This window comes from Squalius cephalus (genome assembly GCF_949319135.1).
Source record: "Squalius cephalus genome assembly, chromosome: 7".
In the NCBI taxonomy this organism is placed as follows: domain Eukaryota; kingdom Metazoa; phylum Chordata; class Actinopteri; order Cypriniformes; family Leuciscidae; genus Squalius; species Squalius cephalus.
The window spans coordinates 7,828,751-7,850,241 of NC_137128.1; the positions used below are offsets into that span (position 1 = coordinate 7,828,751).

The window sequence follows — 21,491 nt, forward strand, 5'->3', positions numbered from 1 at the left end:
AAAAGTTTACAATTACAACAACAATTCAAGTGTAATCTTTCTTTGTAAAAACTAAAGTATACATTTTATCATACATATTTCAAGGTTAAGGATTCATTACTTTGAATATAGCCTACAGACAAACACTATAATAATATATTATTTGATGACTTTATTTTTGACAAAACATACTATATTTAACATATTAGCAAAAATTGGCAAACAAAAGCTTATTTGAGGTGGCAGATATTTTACAGTAAAAATGTGTAATCTATCCAAAACTAGTCAACGAAATGTTGTCTTTCATATGTCAGTAACATAGGTCTTTCGTTTTTATTATAAGGAATATAAATGTTAATTTGCAGTTTAACCCTCTGAGGTCTGAGCTGTTTTCTGGGCCTGGAGGTGTTCTGACATGCTCTGACATTTGTGCTTATTTCTGTTACTTGTGACATTTTCATGGCTAAAGTCTGATTACACTGTATTCAGCACAAACTCTGCTACAATAATATATCAGCAGCATGTATATAAAAGTTTGTAGTTTTGAGATAATAACATTTATGCGTGGTTTGTGAAAAAAACAAAAAAAAATTGTCACTGAAATAAGCTCATGAAACCCATACTGATTATTTCTTCATAAGACTTTTGAAAATTGTATCACGTAGCCCAGAATATTTGCTTCAAAACTATGTGAAAATCATCCTGACTGCTCATTCAGAGAAGACAATATATTGATTTAAAAATGTTACGACGTGTTTTGTGTGAGAAAGCTCTATGCAAGAGGCGTGGACATCTCATTATTATGTAAGCTTTTCTCACCTGAGAAAGACAAAAGACACTCCCTAATGGCCCTATTAGGAGCTATCAGGCCCTGCCATTCTGAGCAACCTTGCACAAAGAATGAGGAGATTTAAAAAAGAATGGCTTTTTGATTGTTTTTAATGTATTTACAACACAACATAATGACAAAAAACCACATTATTTAACACACTGAACTAAAGACAGAGACTTGAACTGTCACACACCTTTGTGCCATTCCTGAAACATAGTAGGCTACATACCTTTCATTTCCATGGTGTTTGATTTTTCACTTTAGCATGTTCATGTATGGAGACTTATGTGAATGTTGAAGTCAGCAGGACTTATCAGTGGCATCTTGTTCCTCTAAAAACAACAACAACAACAAAACAGCTGTGAACATGCTGATATCAAGAGAAATGCTGCACAATTTGGGGAATATATTTTAGATCTTTCAGGTTAAAATAGCTTTTTAAAATGTACAGAATACACACACATATATATATATATTAGCCTACTTTTACCATGCTGTGTTTTATTAGAATATAAAAACATCCTCGTGTTGAACACGTAGGCTATACAAGCACTGAAAGGTTGCCTATCATTCTAGTTCACATTTCATGTTTCTGTCTACATGTACATATATGACATTAGGCTTAGTTCATGTTTTTACTCCAAACTCATTTCATAACATACATTTTAATCTGGCACGACCAGTTTAACATGTTTTACCTTAAAAATCTTCTCATCTTCAAATCGTGTTCTTCTGAGGTAAATCCGAGGTAAATTCAGCACAGCACAGCACAGCTTACAGTTGTCCAAACCCGATGAAAGCAGAGAAGAGTAAGTTACGAAGTCTCTGCTTCTTTGTTTTGAGGTGATGAGGGCGTTTACAGGTCTGCGTTTCTCCGCATGGATCATTTGCATGTCAATCGCTCGTGCGCGCGTGGGTGTGGTCACATTATAGTTAATGAGGACGCGTTTGAGAAACTGTACATGCCGCTGCTTTCGTATGGATTACTTAAAAATAGAATATTTGTTTTTTATATAATTTACATACTTTAAAAATAGAGATTCCAAGCGTTGTATAGACATGCGTTTCAAGTCTGTGTGACAAACATTCACTGAGTTACAGGTCATTTTCTGTCGCGTTTCAAAATGAGTTTCACATTGAGACAGACGGCAGAACGCGCATCATGTTTATTTTCTTTGTTTTACGAAAAACACAACATTTTGTTTTTATTATGAGTGTACACAAATAAAAGAAGACATTTAACAGTTTTGAATGATGTACAATACAAGTATGTAAAATCAAAATCAACAGAGTAATTTGCACTGATATAAAAAAAAACGAGCAGATCACGCCGGCGTGATTGCCGACCTCAGGGGGTTAATACGTTGCTTATACAAATACATTTTATTTCAACATATTTCAGTCGATTTTTATAGCAAAATAGTTTGCTAAAAGCGAAACATTCATTCACACACAGAAATGCAATTCAAATTTAAACCGTCTTTTTGCGAGCTGTGGTAAACAGCGCATCTCTGCCGTTCATTCATTCACACAGAAACGCGATTTACTTGAGAATGAAAAAAACTTACTACAGTATTCCATCCTTTGCTCCTCGAAATACCAGCACTTCTGAGTTACATTTTCCATTATTATTATTCCTCACAGCGCTGCGAGACAGTGTAAACAAGTACAATGATCTGAATAAACTTGATGTGTTTTCTCGAGCTGATATGGGGGCGTTCACAGGTTTGCATGGATTGCCTCATTCATTTGCGTTTGAATATTGCGCACTCTCCGTGGGCGGGGCAGATTAAAATGTAATGAGCTGAGATGAGAATGACTGAAATCTCTCTCTTTTCATAAAGATTACATAAACAGAGAATATTTTTTTATAATAAAAATTACTTCATTTAAAAGAAGAGAATTCAAGCTTCATGCCTGTGTGTCTGTATGCCTGTTTGACTGAGTATTCGCTGAGTTATGTTTAATTTTCGGACGCGTTTCAGAATGGACTACACTGACAGAGAGGAGGCAGAACTCGCATCATGTTTATTTTTCTTTATTTGGCGAAAAGCACAACACTTTGTTTTTATTGTGAGTATACACAAAAATAATACACACTTAACAGGATCGATTGATGTATAACACAAGCATATAAGATAAAAAGTAATATATATATATATATATATATATATATATATATATATATGTATATATATATATATATATTATTATTTATTTATTTATTTATTTATTTATTTATTTTTTTCACTGATAAGGAAAAAAACGAGCCTATCGCGCCGGCGCGATAGCCGACCTCAGGGGGTTAACCTTACACTGATACCATTTGAAAATATGCTTAAATGTGTTAAGACTTTTTCAATTACAGTAGAGATGTCAATTCAAATCATCATTTATCTGCATTTAAACAAGCCAGCAACTAGTGACTTTAGTGCGGTGTCGCATGTTGTGTCCTATTCTGACTAGAATTATCAAATACACACTTTTAGGTTGACAGTGGTTTAAAGGAGAACTCCGGTCAATTTTAACATTGAGCTCATTTTTTTGTACATTTGGAGTGCTGTCAATACAGAGAACAACGACAAAAATCGGTGTTGCCTACACCGAGTTATTCTATTTTTAAAATTTGCACCCTGTTGACTTCAATGGGGCAAGTACTAAACCTGCTTTTAGCCTCTTAACATCCTTGATGTGTCATTACAAGTGCACAGAAAATGTGAGTGATTCCTTCTGAGTGAACACGAGTGAGTCTGACTGCAGTAGATGTGAAAGAAATGTATAAAAATGATGTTATTTAAGCCAGCGCAAATACCTTTGTTTACATCCTGTTTTTCGGTTGAAGTCCAAAGTAGTCGATTGCAGAGTTCACACGCATAGGTTTAATACCTATGATCACGCGCGTGAACTCGGCAATCGACTACTTTGGACTTCAACCGAAAAACAGGATGTAAACAAAGGTATTTGCGCTGGCTTAAATAACATCATTTTTATACATTTCTTTCACATCTACTGCAGTCAGACTCACTCGTGTTCACTCAGAAGGAATCACTCACATTTTCTGTGCACTTGTAATGACACATCAAGGATGTTAAGAGGCTAAAAGCAGGTTTAGTACTTGCCCCATTGAAGTCAACAGGGTGCAAATTTTAAAAATAGAATAACTCGGTGTAGGCAACACCGATTTTTGTCGTTGTTCTCTGTATTGACAGCACTCCAAATGTACAAAAAAATGAGCTCAATGTTAAAATTGACCGGAGTTCTCCTTTAAGCTCATAACCTTTGTTTAATCATGCCCTATTCATTCTCCACCATTAATGTAGCAAATTAGCTCTATGAAATATTAATAATCAATAATAACTGGTTATAATTGATTATGAATATTTGGATCAGTTAATATAATTAACTTACTGTTGTAAATTAATATTACAATCAATTAGCCTGTATTCCCGTGAACACTCAGGATTAATTGTTTATTAACTCTAAGAAATGTACATTTCCGGGGCATGGGAAATGTCTTTCTTAATTTACCGTACTACTAAGAGCAGTAGCAAAAATGATTAGTGACTCCAGTTATGAGCTTGAGACACGGACAACTTTACGTGTGACATGAACAAGATTTTATTAACTAGTCTAAACACTTAAACTACTCTAACATACACACACATACATGCATACAGTTTACCAAGGGAAAGAGAGCTGAAGCAGAATACAGGAAAGCAAGAAGTTATAGCATTGTTTGAAATTCAGCAGATCAACAGCCTTGAGCAAACCATCAGTTTAGTTCTAACACACCCTTCTTTAAAAGGGTTTAGGATACGTAAAGGTGCCCTAGAATGTGAAATTGAATTTATCTTGGCATAGTTAAATAACAAGAGTTCAGTACATGGACATGACATACAGTGAGTCTCAAACACCATAGTTTTCCCTTTCTTATTTAAATCTCGTTTTTGAAAAACATCCCTGAAAAACAGGCGAATCTCCACATAACACCGACTGTGACGCAACAGTCGGGATCATTAATATGTACGCCTCCAAAAATTTGCATATGCCAGCCCATGTTCAGTGCCAGGTGAAACTGCACAGCCGAATCATCAGAAGTTCTGCAGGTGAAGAAACAAGCAGGAGGAGGATCATAGGGAAAATGGCAGATCTATCTATAATCTATCTATCTATCTATCTATAATCGGATACCGCTAACGTTACAGTTTAATTCGAAGTTGTTAGTTGCTCTGCCCATTTCACCACGGACTGTTTTTCTAACCTGGAACAATATCAAGCAGCCAGGCTTCTCTCGGCGTCTCAAACGGACGAAGTGGGCAATTTCAACTAACGTTATATTCCCGCAAGCGGTAAGTAGTGATTTTATTAACGATAATTTACACTGTGTTATCTAGATCCAGCGCAATATTGTTTTTTCCTCGAGAGACATCGTGGCTTGCAAACGAGCGAACGAAGTATGGCAGTTGCTCAGTGTTTGTACAAATGAACACAAAAATATTTTTTAGCTCCTTCATCCGAGCCTCTGGAGAACCAGTGGGTTATGTGAATTTCTGATGTGTAATTGTTCAAGTTCAGACAGATAATCTTTCTCTCAAAGTCGTTCAACACTGTTTATGCATCAGTAAATCGCGTTGCAGTGATACGATCAACAGGCTGTCATCTGCTCAATGCTCATCACTGCAACCTTTTATGTGATGGGAAAAGATCTAAATACTTAAAAAAAACTTCTCATGATTCGTTAATCCCGATAGCTGTAATAGTAAAAACGTATAATAGCTGTAATAGTAAAAGTTTTCCAGATAGCTCTACATGTAATGCCAGATATTTCATATGCAATCATGTCAGCCAATCACAGCAGTGGGCAACAACACTGAAGTCACAGCAGACACAACCCCCTCAAACAGAGTGTTCAAATCAAAGGATGAAATCAGGCTAGGAAATATGCCTTTTATTTCTAAATTATAACAATTTTTGATCTAAAAAACATACTAACATTATAAGGGCACCCCAGGAAACATAAAATAATAAAATAATCCATTCTACGGCACCTTTAATGTATCAAATAATGAGACTAAGTTTGATACTTGCATGTCTCACCCATTTGAATTAAACTGTCCTGATGCAATCTGTTAAGGCTCCAGTTGATCTTTGCTGATGTGGTCTTGATGAGAGAGAACCAGTGGTTTTCAGAGTATCTTTGGTGAATGGAAAGACAAGGACGCAGCCTGGCACAAGCTTTGGGGGTCCTTAGAAACTTCTAGTTCAGCATCATCTTCACGTCAGCATTCCAGTACAAGAGTAAGAGAGATACCTAAAAGCCTATCTTGGGTTTTTAAAGTGTGAAGAAGTAACACCTTCTGGAGGTGCAAGAGCCAATGAGAGGATTTTCCTTTGGAGGGAAATTCTTTTACGACTATTGTCTTTGAACATGTAATCTGATTGGATGTTTAACACAAGAATCTTTAAGATGCTTATAATACTAATGTGTCACAAAGTTAGCAAAATGTAATGTAGATTTACAAATCGTAGACGAAGATAGGATTTTTTAAGAGACCAAACATGCCCCACATATGATTTTGGTTAACCATAATATGCAAAGTCTGAAACATTAACCCAATAGAGTTTACAAGAATACAAAAGCCGCACCACATAAAAGAAAATCATGAGATGGGAAAATTAGATACATGTTTACACATGTATCTCAAGTGGTTATATATAGAATGTATAGGATTACAGGGTTTATTTCTCCTCTTCTGCCAGAATTTAAGTGGGATTCACAGATTTCTGGACATTCCTTTGGATCGTAAAACTCTTACCAGTTTCAGTGTGTGTCCTGTAACAAGACGCCGCGTCCTGCCAGTGTGTTAGCTTCTTTGGGATGTTAGTTTTTGGGGGACGTTTCACAGGCCTTAGTTGGGAGAGTGAGTTTGCAGGATTATTCATTAAATAAATGAATAATTTGTGTGTGTCTGATTGGTCCAGACGCTACACCTATTATTACATTCTGGCATTTGACGCTATGTGAGAGTGGTTTTATTGCTTTTATTTCTGTGCCGTTGACTGTTTTTATCATTGATATAGGATATACGTGTACAGCACTTTGTTAAACACTTGCTGTTTTTAAAAAGTGCTTTATAAATAAACTTTGACTTTGACTTGACTTTATACTCAATTTCTCACAATGAGTCTGAGTTCACATTATATTTGTGTAAAATTCTTCACATTCATGATTTGTTTGTAAGATAATCTCTCTTCCTCTGTTTGTGTCTTTCTAGTCTATATCGCTGTGGCATTACAGATGTTTCTTCTTTAACTCAGTCTTTGACTAACTCAAAAGCACTGCAGTTTTTAAAAGAGCTTGATCTGAGAGGCAATAAGATAGGAGACTCAAAGCAGCGGCTCAGAGACGTGATACGAGACTCAAACTGTGTCCTGAGGTGAGGAAACATCACTTTGAGATATTAAAGAGATCTTCATTTACCTCTGATATGTGAACAAACCTTTCAAACATTCGTGAAAGGAAATTATCATTAAGCTTTATTGCAACAAAGGGTTTGTGTGAGAACAAAATGTGAAGTTATTGAAATGTTTAACACAGAGGAGGAAAGAGACCAAAAGCTCACTGTCACAGCTTTACACATCAACACCTGCTTTATTAACTGTGTCAGTAGAAGTGAATCATTTCAGTGTGAAAACAGACTTGGTCAGATTGTAGGAAACGCTGCACTCCTGCTAAAATCAGTGCAGTTCAGCTTCAGCTCACAGCGTCCAGCTCACATGAGAAATGTCTCTGTCTCTAGTGTGTTTTTACTGTGACAAGCAACACGTCACACTACTTTACACTTACTTTACTCTCAGTTATTTACTAAGAGCCTACAAACATGTTAAACTAGAGGACAAACGGCTTTAACTAAAGGTTTGTGTTTGAACTCAAAATAACATTTGTATTTGCTCCCTGTGGTTTATTCCATACGCCGTACACTCATTAGTTTCTCCTTTACAGAGGCTCAATAGGAGTCGCACCGACACACACACACACACGCACACATATGAACGATTCAGGTTTTAAATCTATTATATTTAAAACACAAATATCTATGCAAGATCATGTAAAGTCGGTAATTAATCTGATTACAGGAATTCAGTTTAACTTATTTTTACACAAAAAAAAAAAACAGCAATTGAAATATAATAATTTTCACTTTGTTCCACTGAACACTGATTGTTTTCTCTTATGTTCCACTTTACAGAGTAGATTAAGATCGATCGGCTAACGTCAGTGGATTGTTTACATCAAGGTTTAAATCTGTGAAATGATCATGAGAGGAGCAGAAACCATCAGGTGATCCACAGAAGAGTCTCACTACTGTCTATGAGGAGAAATAAATGTGTAAATGTGTTTCATACAGGTGGAAGAGACTCAGACTTCACAATTAAATAAAGCAGCGTGTGTGTTAGCATGCGTATTAGAAACATGTGATATTGAATGATTCATGTAGGTTTATTATTCAGCCAAATGATGGTTTAGTTGTAATTAAAGGTGGAACAGAGGAAGAAGCTCAGATGAGTGTCAGCAGAAATCTTCAGGATCAGGCCTGCAAATATAATAATGTTTGGATTGAACTCATCCATAATTATGAAAATATTTATAATCATGAACGTTATTGTTAAGTATAGCACATAAATGTTTCAAAAGATATAAAGTTTACATGTAACTTTTAAACATTTACATTTTCTCTCTAACATTTTCTACACAGAATATCTTTATTGTTATTGTTTTCTTGTATATGAAGTTAGTTGTGTGTGTGTCTGTTGCTGATGCACAGATCTACAGTATATTGTCTTTGTTCTGTGGATGAAGTCTCTTCTCCTCTACAGACCGACTAAACATTTTTACCAGTGTGTGTGTTTCACTCGCTCCTCAGATAGCAGACAGATGTGGGCCACTTCAGGCAATGATGCGGCACTGCAGGCCTTCTTATGGCCCGGACAAAATGTCTGTGAGCCTGAAGTGGCCCACATGTAAAATGGCAAATATGGCCCAAATATTTTAAATCACATGTGGGCCTTTTTAGGCAAAGATGCGGCACTTATGGCAATGTGTAATCTGAATGTGAGCCTAAAGTGGCCCATATGATAAATAATGAATATGGCCCAAATATCACAAACCAAATGTGGGCCACCTATGGCAAAGATGTGGCACAATCGACAATGACTAATCTGGGTGTAAACCAAATATGGCCCACATATGTTGCAGCAAATGTGGCCCAGTTATCTTAAAACATATCTGGGCCAGTTTTGGCAAAGATGAGGGACAGTAATCGCTGTGAATCTGAATGTGAACCTAAAGTGGCCCACACATGACACAGCAAATATGGCCCGATTACATTGCAATTTAATTAAACATTTGGCAAATGAATGACACAGTCAGCACTGGCTAACCAGGGTGTAAGCCTTATGGCACAGTAAGCTCTGTGTGTGTGGGGGGGGGTGTGTGTGTGTGTGTGTACTTTGCAGCACAAACACAGACGTGCACTAGCTCTTACAGTCAGTTAACTTATGTTGTACATGTTGGTAGAGTGTCTGAATGAGAATTTATTTTATGGTCTTGGAACGTAACTGAATATTTGGGTTGAGATACATGTTGAGTTGCTGTGTGTAAAGATCTTTGCTGTGGTTTCAAGCAGGACATATTCTTGGGTCAACATTTTTTTTTCATCTTGGAACACAATTCCTGTCCAGAAACCCAAACCCTACACATAACTTATCCTTAAAGAGGGAAATGACAGGTAAATAACCAGCACCAAACCCTGGTTGTAAGCATAAACTTAACATAAACTGTAAACTTGTTACTCAAATATGACTTGTTAATTGGAATGCAGAATTAACAAAGATGTTTATCCAGAAACATATGTTAATAATAATAATAATAATAATAATTCATTACATTTATTTATTACATGGCTTGGTTGAATTCCAATGTAGAATGCGGTCTGTTATTTCTTGATAATATAATATTCGCTGCGAAGTATAACAGACCGTTGCCATGAAAAACAGAGCGTTGCTATGGACGCGGAACAGACTATTTTCTTTAGCGGAAGCAATACAATAATTTTTAAATCAATAAACTCCTTTTTAAATCAATATTTTGTGTCAAATTATTTATTTATTTTGTAAATAGCCATGTAATAAGCGGGATAATGTAGAGCGAGGCGGTTGTTATAGCGAATACAACCCCTTCAGGCTGATTCAAGATCCCTCCGCTTCACCTGTCGGGGTTGTTATTCGCTATAACAACCGCCTCACTCTACATTATCCCTTACATAGTGCTTTTCTCTACACTCAAAGCGCTTTTACATGGAAGGGGGAATCTCCTCAACCACCACCAATGTGCAGCTCCACCTGGATGATGCGACGGCAGCCATATTGCTCCAGAATGCCCACCACACACACACCAGCTCACTGGTGGAGAGGAGACCGTGATGAAGCCAATGGCTGCGTCCGAAATCGCGTACTATGTGAGTAGGTACTACATTTAAATTAGAACGTACTTCGCGACCATTAAAAAAGTACGTTCTATATAGTATGAATACAGGTAGTATGAATGGAGTCCGGATGTACTACATGCGCCATGTTGGTATTGTCACGTAACATGCGCGGTCACATCAGCGCGAAAATTTAAAGAGCCCGTTCCACTGACTGCACCAACTTAGACAACTTTCGCCTGCGTTTTTACGTCGTTCGTGCTCACAATTCAGAGTCATCGCCGGTCAGCTGCTCGCAGATCACGCCTTTGTCGAGAGCTTTTGTGTAATTTCTCAAATAAGTTAAATATCATTTGGCCAATGCATTTTACCTCAGAAAAAAATAAAAAATAAAAACACACACACAAACCTGTGAACAATGCCATATGTTGATTTTTGGTAAGGAAAAAGTAATTTATTTGCTTGTGTTATTACCATCAATGAATAAACATGAATGAATCAATAATATATGCGTGTGTGTATCTCTGTTGATTCATTTATGGATGGCAATATCACAAGCGGTGTGTGTGTGTATATTTACTCTCACACACACACACACACACACACACACACACACACACACACAAACAGGCGCACATATCTTTGTGGGGACTCTCCATAGACGTAATGGTTTTTATACAGTACAAACTGTATATTCTGTCCCCTTACACTAACCCTACCCCTAAACCTACCCATCACAGAAAACTTTCTGCATTTTTACATTTTCAAAAAAATATAATTTAGTATGTTTATTAACCCATTTCCCTCATGGGGACCGCTGGCTGGTCCCCACAATGGAGGTGATCTCAGGTTTTACTATCCTTGTGGGGCCATTTGGTTCCCACAATGTAATATAAACAAAAAAAAACACACACACACACACACACACACACACACACACACACACACACACACACACACACACACACACACACACCTCAGTGTACTGCTGAACCACAGCTTCTGGATTGGGTCCCATCACCATGTAGAAGTCCAAGATTCCTCCGATGGTGCGGTAGGTCAGAGCCGGAGTCGGCAGGAAAGTCACATCTATCACACATGACATCATCCCTGACTCAATGTGTCGCCTCAGCTCACAGAGAGAGAATAAGAGTGTGTGAATTACAGTCTTTGCGTCTCTCAACAGTGTTCGGCAGCAGCGTCTCTACTAATAGCAAAACTGTAAGTTTATCCGTTTCAAGAACAACGCCGTTATTACCTCGCTAGTGAGAAATGCAGTGTTGGACAGTAGCGTCGCATTTACTAGTTTAACTACATTTCTCAATAGCGTCACTGTTTTCTGAATCAAATAGCTTTTCAGTAGTGAAAGCTCTTTTGTTGATCCAATAAACTTATGGTTGAGCCAATTTAGTCAACTGGACTATTTTAAACATTGTCTTTACTAACTTTCCTGGGCCGGCAAGTTTCAATAACATAGAAGCCTATGGAGGAGTGAGACAGCTCTCAGATTTCATCAAAAATATCTTAATTTGTGTTCCGAAGACGAACAAAAGTCTTATGGAGTTGGAACAACATGAGGGCGAGTAATTACTGACAGAATTTTCATTTTTGGGTGAACTAACTCTTTAAGTGAACTGGAGTTCATGCAGTAAACCATGTATCTGTCTGAACATAAAGACAACCACATACTTCTAACTGAGCTTACTAGTGTAGTGAATTTTTAAGAAAAATTCTACTATTAAGCCTATTAAGAAAATAAAAAAAGTAAAAATGTAATAAAAAATGTATATTATCAAATTAAGCACTTTTATCCCCAGTTATTTTTGCCATATTGTGATTAAAAATAGTAATATATTATAAAAATCGTGATGTAGTCATAATTCAATAGTATTTAAACTTATGCAAAATAAAATGTATTATATATTTCTTAAAAACACATTGGTATGCACAGATCCAAATTTAGTCAAATAAATTGCTCAAAAAAAATGTGAACCATCTCCCTAAATTATAGAGAAAATATTATAGAAAACTACAGAAAATATAAATGAATAATATAAATAATAGATTTTGTATTAACTAAATTGAATAATACATTTATTTTTTAGTGGTGAAATAATAGGCTTTAATTTATTATTTTGAAAGTGTCTTCATTGCTTTTGTCCATAAACAAGCTGCCAACTAGACCCGTTTAAACCAGCAAACCATCTCAGGCTGGTTTTAGATGTATTTAGGTTGGTCTTAGAGCATTGAGCACAGGTTGTGTCCGGTGGGTCCGTGAGACACACGTTTAGTGTGTGGTTGTACTCACCCATGGCATTGCTGTTGAGCAGGAGGACGCCGTGAGCGTTTCGTGATTTCTCCAGACCCATGTAGAAGGGATGCACTCCATAACTGTTCAGTTTGAACTACAGACGGGGAGAAAGAGATCAGAGTCTGAGTTTGTGATGTGATTTCAGTCGTCCTCAGTGTTAAACAGACAATTAAAGGGATACTTCACCTCTGGGAAGATGAATGTGTATTTAAAATAGGTCATTTAAGTAGAAGAAATGTGAAGAAATTTTTGAATTTGGAGCTTTCTAGACTGAGAAAAGCCAGAAAATGTATTTTTGGCTTATGTGGATGAAAGACAACAACTCCCAGAATGCACTTGCTTCGCTGTCTCAGGAGGCCACGCCTACCGGTAAGAGTGCGCAGTTTAAAACAACAAAGCTAGCCTACGTGATGAGTTTGCAAGGGATTTAGAGATCGTCCAAAATGTCCGGGATTCGGCTTTTGCGTTCTACAGTCGCCATTCATTCATCATGTTTACTGTGGCGAGCAGGACGAGGCTGACGGCCGCGGGAGAACAGCGCGAGGCCGGTGGTGTCATTACTGAGACGCGCCGGGTCTCGTATCTCTCACGGAGGAGCGGGAATTTTTCTTAGCAATGGTAAAACGCACATCAACCGATCACTTGTTTAGCGTTCATGTAAACACTACATTCAAATTCACCAATCGGAATGAATTCAGTTAGATTGAAACAAAAGGTGTGCATGTAAACAAGGAATAGCGACCGCAGAAAGCAAAAGCTGAATCCCGTACATTTTGAACGATCGGGCCGCACAAGCCGGACAAGTCCGGGAAAAGGAGGATGGTTACTTACTCAGCTTTCTCCTACTACTCAGCTTTCTCCACAGAACAAGAGCCTGCTAGCTTAGCTTCCAAAGAAAGACGGCTGACACTGTGTACATTCTGTGAGTGAGATCCCACCTCCTATGGGCGGGCTGAAAACATGCGGAACAACGCCATCTACTGGCGGTAGTCTTTAGCCTCTGGCCAGAAAATCCTCCGATGACGCAAAATGACGATTTTTGCGTCATCGGAGGATTTTTTCCAGACAAAAAATACATAAATCTCTCCTCTCAGGGGGATATGAGGGTGGAAAGCATGGTAATTCGAAAATACTACAGGTTTTCTACTAATACAAAGCTTAATGCTAAATCCTGAAGTAACCCTTTAAGTGTTAATGCCATTATATCTCTCTCTCTCTTATTTCATGTATCTCTCCTTTTGCTTCTCTTTTCTCTGGGCATTGTGTCATGAAGTGAGTCAGAGAAGGTTGTCAGCGTGTCCAGTATAGACAACTGACCGCCAATAACAGGACGGTTAGCTGGGTAAATTCAAGGCACTTGCTTCAAGAAGTTCTGTCATCATTTACTCACCCTTATGTTGAATCAAATAAAATATTTATTTCTAAAGCTACTTTTGTAATGTCTATTTGATGCTTTTCTCATTTAACACAATAATGACTTTAAATGATCTTTTGGGGGGAATTTCTCAGCCAAATTTGATGTGTGATTAAATTGAGATTAATATCGCCACATCATGTAATTAATTAGATGATCAAACTGAATCGCTTGACAACACTAATATTATATATATATATATATATATATATATATTATCAAAGGAATAAATGACATTTTAGCTGAATTAGGCTGGCTGTAACGGGATGTGTTTAAAGTGCAGATGACATTATCAAACGCTTGTAAAACATCAGCACTGGTTCGGACACTCACCCCTGGAGGCTGGTCTTTGGCAAACAGGCCGTATGTGTGAAAGTTGAGGTCATGTTTGTAGGTGGGATGCTCTGTTTCACCAAAACCATAGACGTAGTTTGAGGGGAGGCGTGTGGAGATCTGAAGGAGCTGATCGGAGAATGTGAGCCCTGGCACGGCAGAGTCCCATCTAGAGGAAAAGAGGTTTAACAACACTGAAAAATAAGTTCCTTTTATTAAGAAGGCAAACTGCTTTTATAGTCCTAGAAGTGCACCATCAGCACTGCTATTCAGAGCTGGAATCATGTGCTCCTCCAAAACACTGCTTCTTTCTTGCTTTCTCCAATTCATTTGTAGTTGCAATACCTTTGGGAACTTTGACATGCTAATCTCATTCAGTTTTAAATAGAATATTGCTAATTATTTTATATGTATGCATTTTAATTAATAAATAAAATATATATTTATTTAGTGCATTTTATTTAATATAATAATATATATAAATATGTAAAAATAATTTAAGGTAAATATGCAAACAACATTTATTGTAACTCAAACATTAGATTCCATTGATAAAAAGTTGACCTTGCATGCAATGCGTCTGCCAAATGCATGAATATAAATGCCATATGTATAAATATAAATGTATTTCATGAGGTTAACCTCAGATAAATGGTGACAGCAGATAAAATACACAATATTCCTTATACATTCATATAAAGTAATTGAGTAATTGAGGTGTAAGTATTACATTTATGCATTTGGCAGACGCTTTTATCCAAAGCGACTCACATTGCATTTCAAGGTACACATTTACATTGTTATCAGTTCTTTTATTACTCACATAACTTCTTCTGAGCCCTTTCTGATGACTTGGATGCCGAATGGCTTGTGCTGGACCTGAACCCTGTACAGTCTGTTGTTTTCCTCTGTCTCTGGTGTGGCGGGAAGCTCGAGGGGAACGGGGACCTCGTAACGGACATTGGCTGGGTCAAAGATCTAGATTAATAGGACCAATATCAGTCGTAGTCTTCATCTCTATATTTCTTAATTCCTAATTCTTAAAAAAGCTCAACAATAGAGCATGGCGCTAGTGACACAGAGGGAACGCATAAACAAAGTATACCTTAAATGCAATGTAAGTCGCTTTGGATAAAAGCGTCTGCCAAATGCATGAATGTAAATGTATTTTATGCTGTGATTATAAATGGTGACCTCAGAGAATAGTGACAGCAGATAAAAATATACACTTTCCCTAATAGAATTTTGTTGTTAATAATAAAAAAAATCTAATTCAAATTTATAAATGGACCTGCCAAATTTTCACAATGAAAACTCCAATATTGTTGCCAAAGGAAGTAATCTCTCCGAACCTCTAAAAACGTCTGCCAAAATGCATGAATGTAAATAGTAGGCTATATTTAGTCATTAAGGGCTTTCGCACCGGAGGAACCTTTTCATAGTTCCTAGAACTATTGGCGGAAGTTCCCAGATTTTGGCGTGTTCGCACCGCAGGAACTGGGAACGATTTTAGTTCTAGGAACTCCTTTTGGAGAAACTAATGTAGCTCCTACTTCAGAGTCGGTCTAAACCAGCACTATAGGAACTATCCGTGACGTTAGTGTACGCTGATTGGACGAATGCTCGTGAAACAAGCACCCGCCATTTTTTTAAAAGCAATGTATGCACACAGATTATAGGCCATATATTTACTCCAGAAACTAACTGTGCGAACATGAAAAACAGTGATAGACGGACCTCTTAACCTTTTGCTGAGGAGAAAATCCAACGCACCTTTGAGGGGACCAAGCCAAACATGATTATGTATTTATGTCAGCTAGCAGCACTGGACATAAACCACACAGCTTTTCTTCACTTTGATTAGATGTGTTCTCCAAATGTCAAATTTGCTAATAAATTTCGGAGAATTCGGTAAAGTCCATTGAAGGGTGGTTATTTTCAGATGGCTTTTTGATGAGAAGTCACAACAACAAGTGTGGCTTACGTCACTTCAGAGTTCCTACTGGCGGTGCGAATGTAACCAGGAAAATGTTCCTGAGGAAACCATTAGTTCTCGGGGAATCGCCCTGGTTGCTATCTCCTTGAACCAAGTTCCTGGAGCTAACGGGTGCGAAAGCCCCTATTGTCTTGGTCTTAATCCTAAATTTAGAAAAGCATACCTTCCAGCGCAGGCTTTTCCCACTTAGGTATGTGATTTCCACACGGAGCTTGCTGACGTCTCGAGATTGAGAACGCTGACATGGGAAATCGGTATTGCGCTCTATATCTACAATGATGCCGCTTGCTTTTTCAACCATGTTGCTGGTGACGTAGCCGTGGGTCTCGGCATAATAACACCAGGGCTCCTTGGGAATATCTGAAGGCTATGAAAGACAATGTGTTGAATCACGTTATAACACCTCAGATCAAACAGCGTCTTTGAAAACAATGATATTGATTATTTTTCTCTCTCAGACCTTCCAGATGCAGCCGCGGGCTTCACATCTGTCCTGATCTCCACCTGCTTCAGGGTGACAGTCGAAGTGCCTAGAGTTTGGGTATTTGGCCTCCCAGTTGACTGTGTAGTCCTTCCCCAGTTCCAGCTCCAGATTTCTCAGATACATCACCTAGCAGACACAAACACCCAGTGTTATACAGTATATCACGCAAAAGACAGCAGGTGTATTCATGTCAGAATCTTATCCTCTAGTTAAAGTATGTAAATAACAAAAATGACAAATACTGTTGAGTTTCACAAAGTCTTCTTGCGTTAGTTGGTGGACGTGCCATAAATTACAGCAGCTGACATTAATGTGTCATGCATAGATTAAGATCAAAGTCAGACCTTGAGCTCTGGGAGAAAGCAATACCCTTCATCCTAGCCTAATATGTGTGTGCTTTTGAAAGCATCTCTCTTGGAATGAAAGGGCCTCTCCTGGTCCCCGAGGGAATCCTGCTCAGTATTAAACACAAGTCAGGCTCTATTTTGTAATTACGTTACGTCGGCTGTGATTTTTTTTCACTTTGATTAGATATGTTCTCCAAATGTTAGCTAATGCATTTCAGAGAATTCTGTAAAGCCCATTGAAGGGCGGCTATTTTCAGATGGCTTTTTGTTGAGAAAACCTTGGCGTTTAAAGGAAGTATTAGATTGAAGTTTCTGTCAATTTATATGCCTGTTGCTTTTGACTTAGACTAGAGGACTTTGACGAGTCCAAAGCAAACATGATATGATTCGTACAGTTTCTGCTCATTCTGTTATTCTAGCTACATTTTATATCATGCAATAATATTTGAAGAGGCGATAACATAGATAAGTGTTTTAAATACAAATGGACCCTATTTTCTTTATATTCCTGGTCTCAGTGTGCATTACACCCATTTCTGTAGGGTGTTGAATTTCCTATTTCAATCAAAACCAGTAAAACTGGTCACAAACACAGTTTCATATTGACTTTGGTGGTGAATAGAAAACTCTTTTATATTAAAACTATGATTACCTTCTTGGTGGAATCGTAGTTAACCTGGGACTCCGACAGAGAGTTTGTAGTGACGCCGTCCGACACGAGCACAGAGGCGGGAGCCGCGCTCACTCCCATCACTGTGATGTTCTCAAACTTCAGGCTGTTTGGGTCCGTGTAGCCATTGTGAGCAACATGCATTGTCAAGACATCCTGATCCAGCAGAAAAATATCAGATATCACTACAGATTTTAGTAATAGATGCCATTTAAAAAATATATACATATTTAAACGTTGCTTTTTGGACATACAATGTAATTCCACCTACAAACAAACAAACAAACAGAAATGGGACATTAGGATGACATACATTAACCACGGAAAACTGGTAACGAATGTAGGAGCCGGATGAAACAGTATCTAAGAAAAAAAGAGAAAGAAGTTATGTTAGAAAAATCAACTTTATATATGAGTCACACAAGTGTTATCTGTTTTTTAAAAGAAACATTTTGGTAAATCTAATAGGGCTCAATAATAAGGATAACCCTGTGACCAATTTGAAATAGTTGTTTTTTCACTACATCTCATGTTCTTTGCCCATGTTCATGTGTTTTTATGTCTTGCAAACGCAAACATTTGTTTTCTTTTAATTCATTGAACATTTTGGAGTTACAATTTCTGCTAATTTTAAAGGTAACCTCAGCAAGGTAAAGTTACACTTTGGGGGAACGCCTCAGCATGACCAGTGTCTGAAGCACGTGATTCAAATGCCATAATGACATTGGCCCGCTATCAGACAGTGACATCAACTGTTCGGCCTTCTGTGAGGCCGCCTTAATAAACTGTCTTTGAGGTTGGGTTTGGTTGGTCTCCTCTTGCTTTAGAGTCGTTCTGCTGAGGCCTCTGCACACCTGAGCTCCAGTTATACTTCTTATACATTTATTAATCTTAGTTGATGTTAATTTCAACATTAACTAATATATAATTAAAATCAAAAGTTGTATTGGTCATTATTATTTAATGAAGCTGAGCTAACAGGATTTTTGTTTCAGACAGTGAACTGGACAACTTTTAATCAATAGCAAGTCCCTCCAAAATACCTCGAGATTCTCCGTCATCCCAAAATAGCTCGCCTGACGCAGCCTTGTTGTCATCGAGTGCGACGATCAGTCCCATGGGATGAAGTCGGCTGAGGGAACAAACAACTTTTACCAGAAACTCAAGAGCAGACAGAAAATGGATCCTTTGAATTAGATGGGATTCTTGTTTGTGAATAACGTCACAGACACCGTGCAACAAAGCCGGGTGGATTTTAAATATGTGTATTTGTGATGCATTTGTGTATCAGCCCTGTTTTGAATGCTAGTGCAGCCCAAAAGATTCTTTGAGAGATACGGTACATTTCCATTTCTACTGCTGAAGGTGTAATATATTCAGAGGGAAATAAACGCACTACAAAATAAATAGCTATTGAACACAGACAAATTTTCCTAATGTTAAATAGAAACTCAGGCCTCATGCAGATGAACAGGAATGAGATGAATGAAAACACAGAGCAACAATAAACAAGATAAACGTTCCAAAATACACAAAAACACAAAAATCTAAATATTTGTACGTTCTCAGTCTCATATTAAACTCACTTTACAAAATTAACCATGTTATAGTGATGCTGTGAATCATGTTACAACTGCTCTGAATTCATTCAAATACTATAGTAATTCAAAGAAGACTATAATACATAAAAATCTCCAAAAAATAGCAGACACTTTTTGAAATGGGCATTAGATGTGTTTAATGTAAGTGGAGGGGGCTGAAAGACTCCCTGAGAGCGGATTGACTGTATTTTCACGGATAGAGTTTAGTGACAGTGCTTTAATATGAGCTGGTGATGTGTATTTCTAGGGGAAATCTACAGGTATGTTCTTTTCTTTCCCATCATTACCTGTATGTAGTGGTGACGTCTGGTCTCTGTGTAGGAAGAATGGCTCCGCCTCTCAGATGTAAACCAAGTTTATCAGCGGGCAGGTTCAAGGAAACTTTTGCTTTGCGATCTGTAATTCTTATCTCCTATATAAAAATCCAAAAAATTGCATTGTCAATATATATATTTATATATATATAAGTTTATGAATATAGGTTTGTGGTGTGAGAGGATGGTCTTACCTTCTCGAAGTCATACCAGATGGCATCTGGAATATAGGCCTCCACAGTTTCAAAACCCTTAAACAAACAAACAAACAAACAAACAAACAAACAAACAAACAAACAAACAGGAAATCAGCTAAACATAATGACAAACATTATTTTGATGGTTTAATAATGTTCATTAAACTACTGGTCAGACCATCGCAGGTGGTCATTTTTCAGAGAGATATGGTCCTCCTGTCATGACTTTTCAAGAGTCAGAAAAAGAGAATATGAGAGAAATATTGGAGAGTAAGAAGCTGACGAACAAAAAAGAAGTAACTGAACAAAAAGAAAATATGAGAGAACACTTCAGATGGTGGCACTCAAGTGTGTGTGTGTGTGTGTGTGTGTGTGTGTGTGTGTGTGTGTGTGTGCGTGTGTGTGTGTGCGTGTGTGTGTTCACTCACAGGATCCAGCACAGGTGTGATGAGGAGATGTGCTCCCCACATGAACTGTTTGTGCACTGCCCAGGTTTCACTGTCGGAATAAAACCTGCAGAGCGGGAAACAATTCTTATCAAGCAGATGTTGACGTTTCAGGGTGCTGATATATATATACACATATACACTGCACACTATAAACATTTTTGATTATTAAACTATTTAGGTGGGAAAAAAGTTAAAGTGAAAAGATTGCTCCCTAAGGCTGCATTTATTTGATCAGTAATTTAAAGTTTTCTATGTGACTATATTGTAATTTATTCCTGTGATCAAAGCTGAATTTTCAGCATCATTACTATCATTATCATCAGTGTTGAAAACAGTTGTGCAGCTTCACAGTTTTGTGGAAAAAGTGATACATTTTAAGGATTCTTTGATGAATATAAAGTAAAAAAAAAAGAAAAGAATAGGATTTATTTGAAATAGAAATCTTTTGTTACTGAGTAAATGGCTTTACTGTCACTTTTGATCATTTAATGCATCTTTTCTGATTTTTTATTTTATTTTATTTTTTTAAATGTCTTTCCTTAACTTTGAACGATATTGTATTTACTTCGAAGAAATAGGTTTTGAGTTTAATTCGAGAAATTATTTTAAGTTCTAAACACATCTTATATGAGAGATCTTATATAGAAATACATGAAGGTCATTAAGACAGAAGCAACACTGGAACTGTCCCACTGCTGTTTGCACGTGCTTACAAACTCACTCATGCATCATGGGCCGCACGACAGTCTCTCCGCTGACGTGGGCCTTGTAGAAGAGCGTGTAGAGGTACGGCAGGAGGCTGTAGCGGATCTCCAGGTAATGTCTGGAGCTGTTCACCAGGAGAGAGTCAGCGCCGTATGATGCAGGGTCCTGGTCCTGATGGAAAGAGACAGAAAACTAGTCAGGAAGAGCAAAGAGAGAAATGGACACGTGGATCCTGATAATATCTTCATCATTGCTTCTCTCACGCCAATCCCACAATAATGAATAGGGAAATAATTGCATTTAAAGAGAGAGGACGAGTTTGTAATTCAGTGCGCTGCCGTCGGGCCAGAAACACGTCACAGAGATGTTTACAC

General features: G+C 37.5%; 3 protein-coding genes across 4 annotated transcripts in view; 2 read left to right on the top strand and 1 right to left on the bottom strand.

Annotated features, from left to right (window-relative positions):
- Positions 1 to 8,288, top strand: part of LOC307161653 (NACHT, LRR and PYD domains-containing protein 12-like) — a 51,534-nt gene extending 43,246 nt beyond the window's left edge. The window contains exons 18-19 of the mRNA XM_079876517.1: positions 7,087 to 7,248; positions 8,062 to 8,288. Coding sequence (XP_079732643.1) covers positions 7,087 to 7,248; positions 8,062 to 8,071 — 172 coding nt within the window. The 3' untranslated portion in view covers positions 8,072 to 8,288. The remainder of the gene's footprint in view (positions 1 to 7,086; positions 7,249 to 8,061) is intronic.
- Positions 1 to 21,491, top strand: part of LOC307161680 (uncharacterized protein) — a 484,934-nt gene that overhangs the window by 301,539 nt on the left and 161,904 nt on the right. The gene's annotated exons all lie outside the window — the stretch shown is intronic.
- LOC307161656 (sucrase-isomaltase, intestinal-like) overlaps positions 7,331 to 21,491 on the bottom strand; it is a 33,711-nt gene continuing 19,550 nt past the window's right edge. The window contains exons 18-31 of one of the 2 annotated variants that reach the window (XM_079876524.1): positions 21,134 to 21,288; positions 20,392 to 20,476; positions 19,961 to 20,017; positions 19,740 to 19,864; positions 18,895 to 18,983; positions 18,165 to 18,214; positions 17,834 to 18,007; positions 16,811 to 16,960; positions 16,514 to 16,717; positions 15,178 to 15,332; positions 14,355 to 14,523; positions 12,605 to 12,701; positions 11,273 to 11,385; positions 7,331 to 8,406 (exon numbers count right to left, since the gene is read on the bottom strand). In XM_079876524.1, coding sequence (XP_079732650.1) covers positions 8,401 to 8,406; positions 11,273 to 11,385; positions 12,605 to 12,701; positions 14,355 to 14,523; positions 15,178 to 15,332; positions 16,514 to 16,717; positions 16,811 to 16,960; positions 17,834 to 18,007; positions 18,165 to 18,214; positions 18,895 to 18,983; positions 19,740 to 19,864; positions 19,961 to 20,017; positions 20,392 to 20,476; positions 21,134 to 21,288 — 1,629 coding nt within the window. In that variant the 3' untranslated portion in view covers positions 7,331 to 8,400. Of the gene's footprint in view, positions 8,407 to 10,710; positions 11,386 to 12,604; positions 12,702 to 14,354; positions 14,524 to 15,177; positions 15,333 to 16,513; positions 16,718 to 16,810; positions 16,961 to 17,833; positions 18,008 to 18,164; positions 18,215 to 18,894; positions 18,984 to 19,739; positions 19,865 to 19,960; positions 20,018 to 20,391; positions 20,477 to 21,133; positions 21,289 to 21,491 lie in introns of those variants that run through there. The other variant, XM_079876523.1, reaches the window with a different exon arrangement.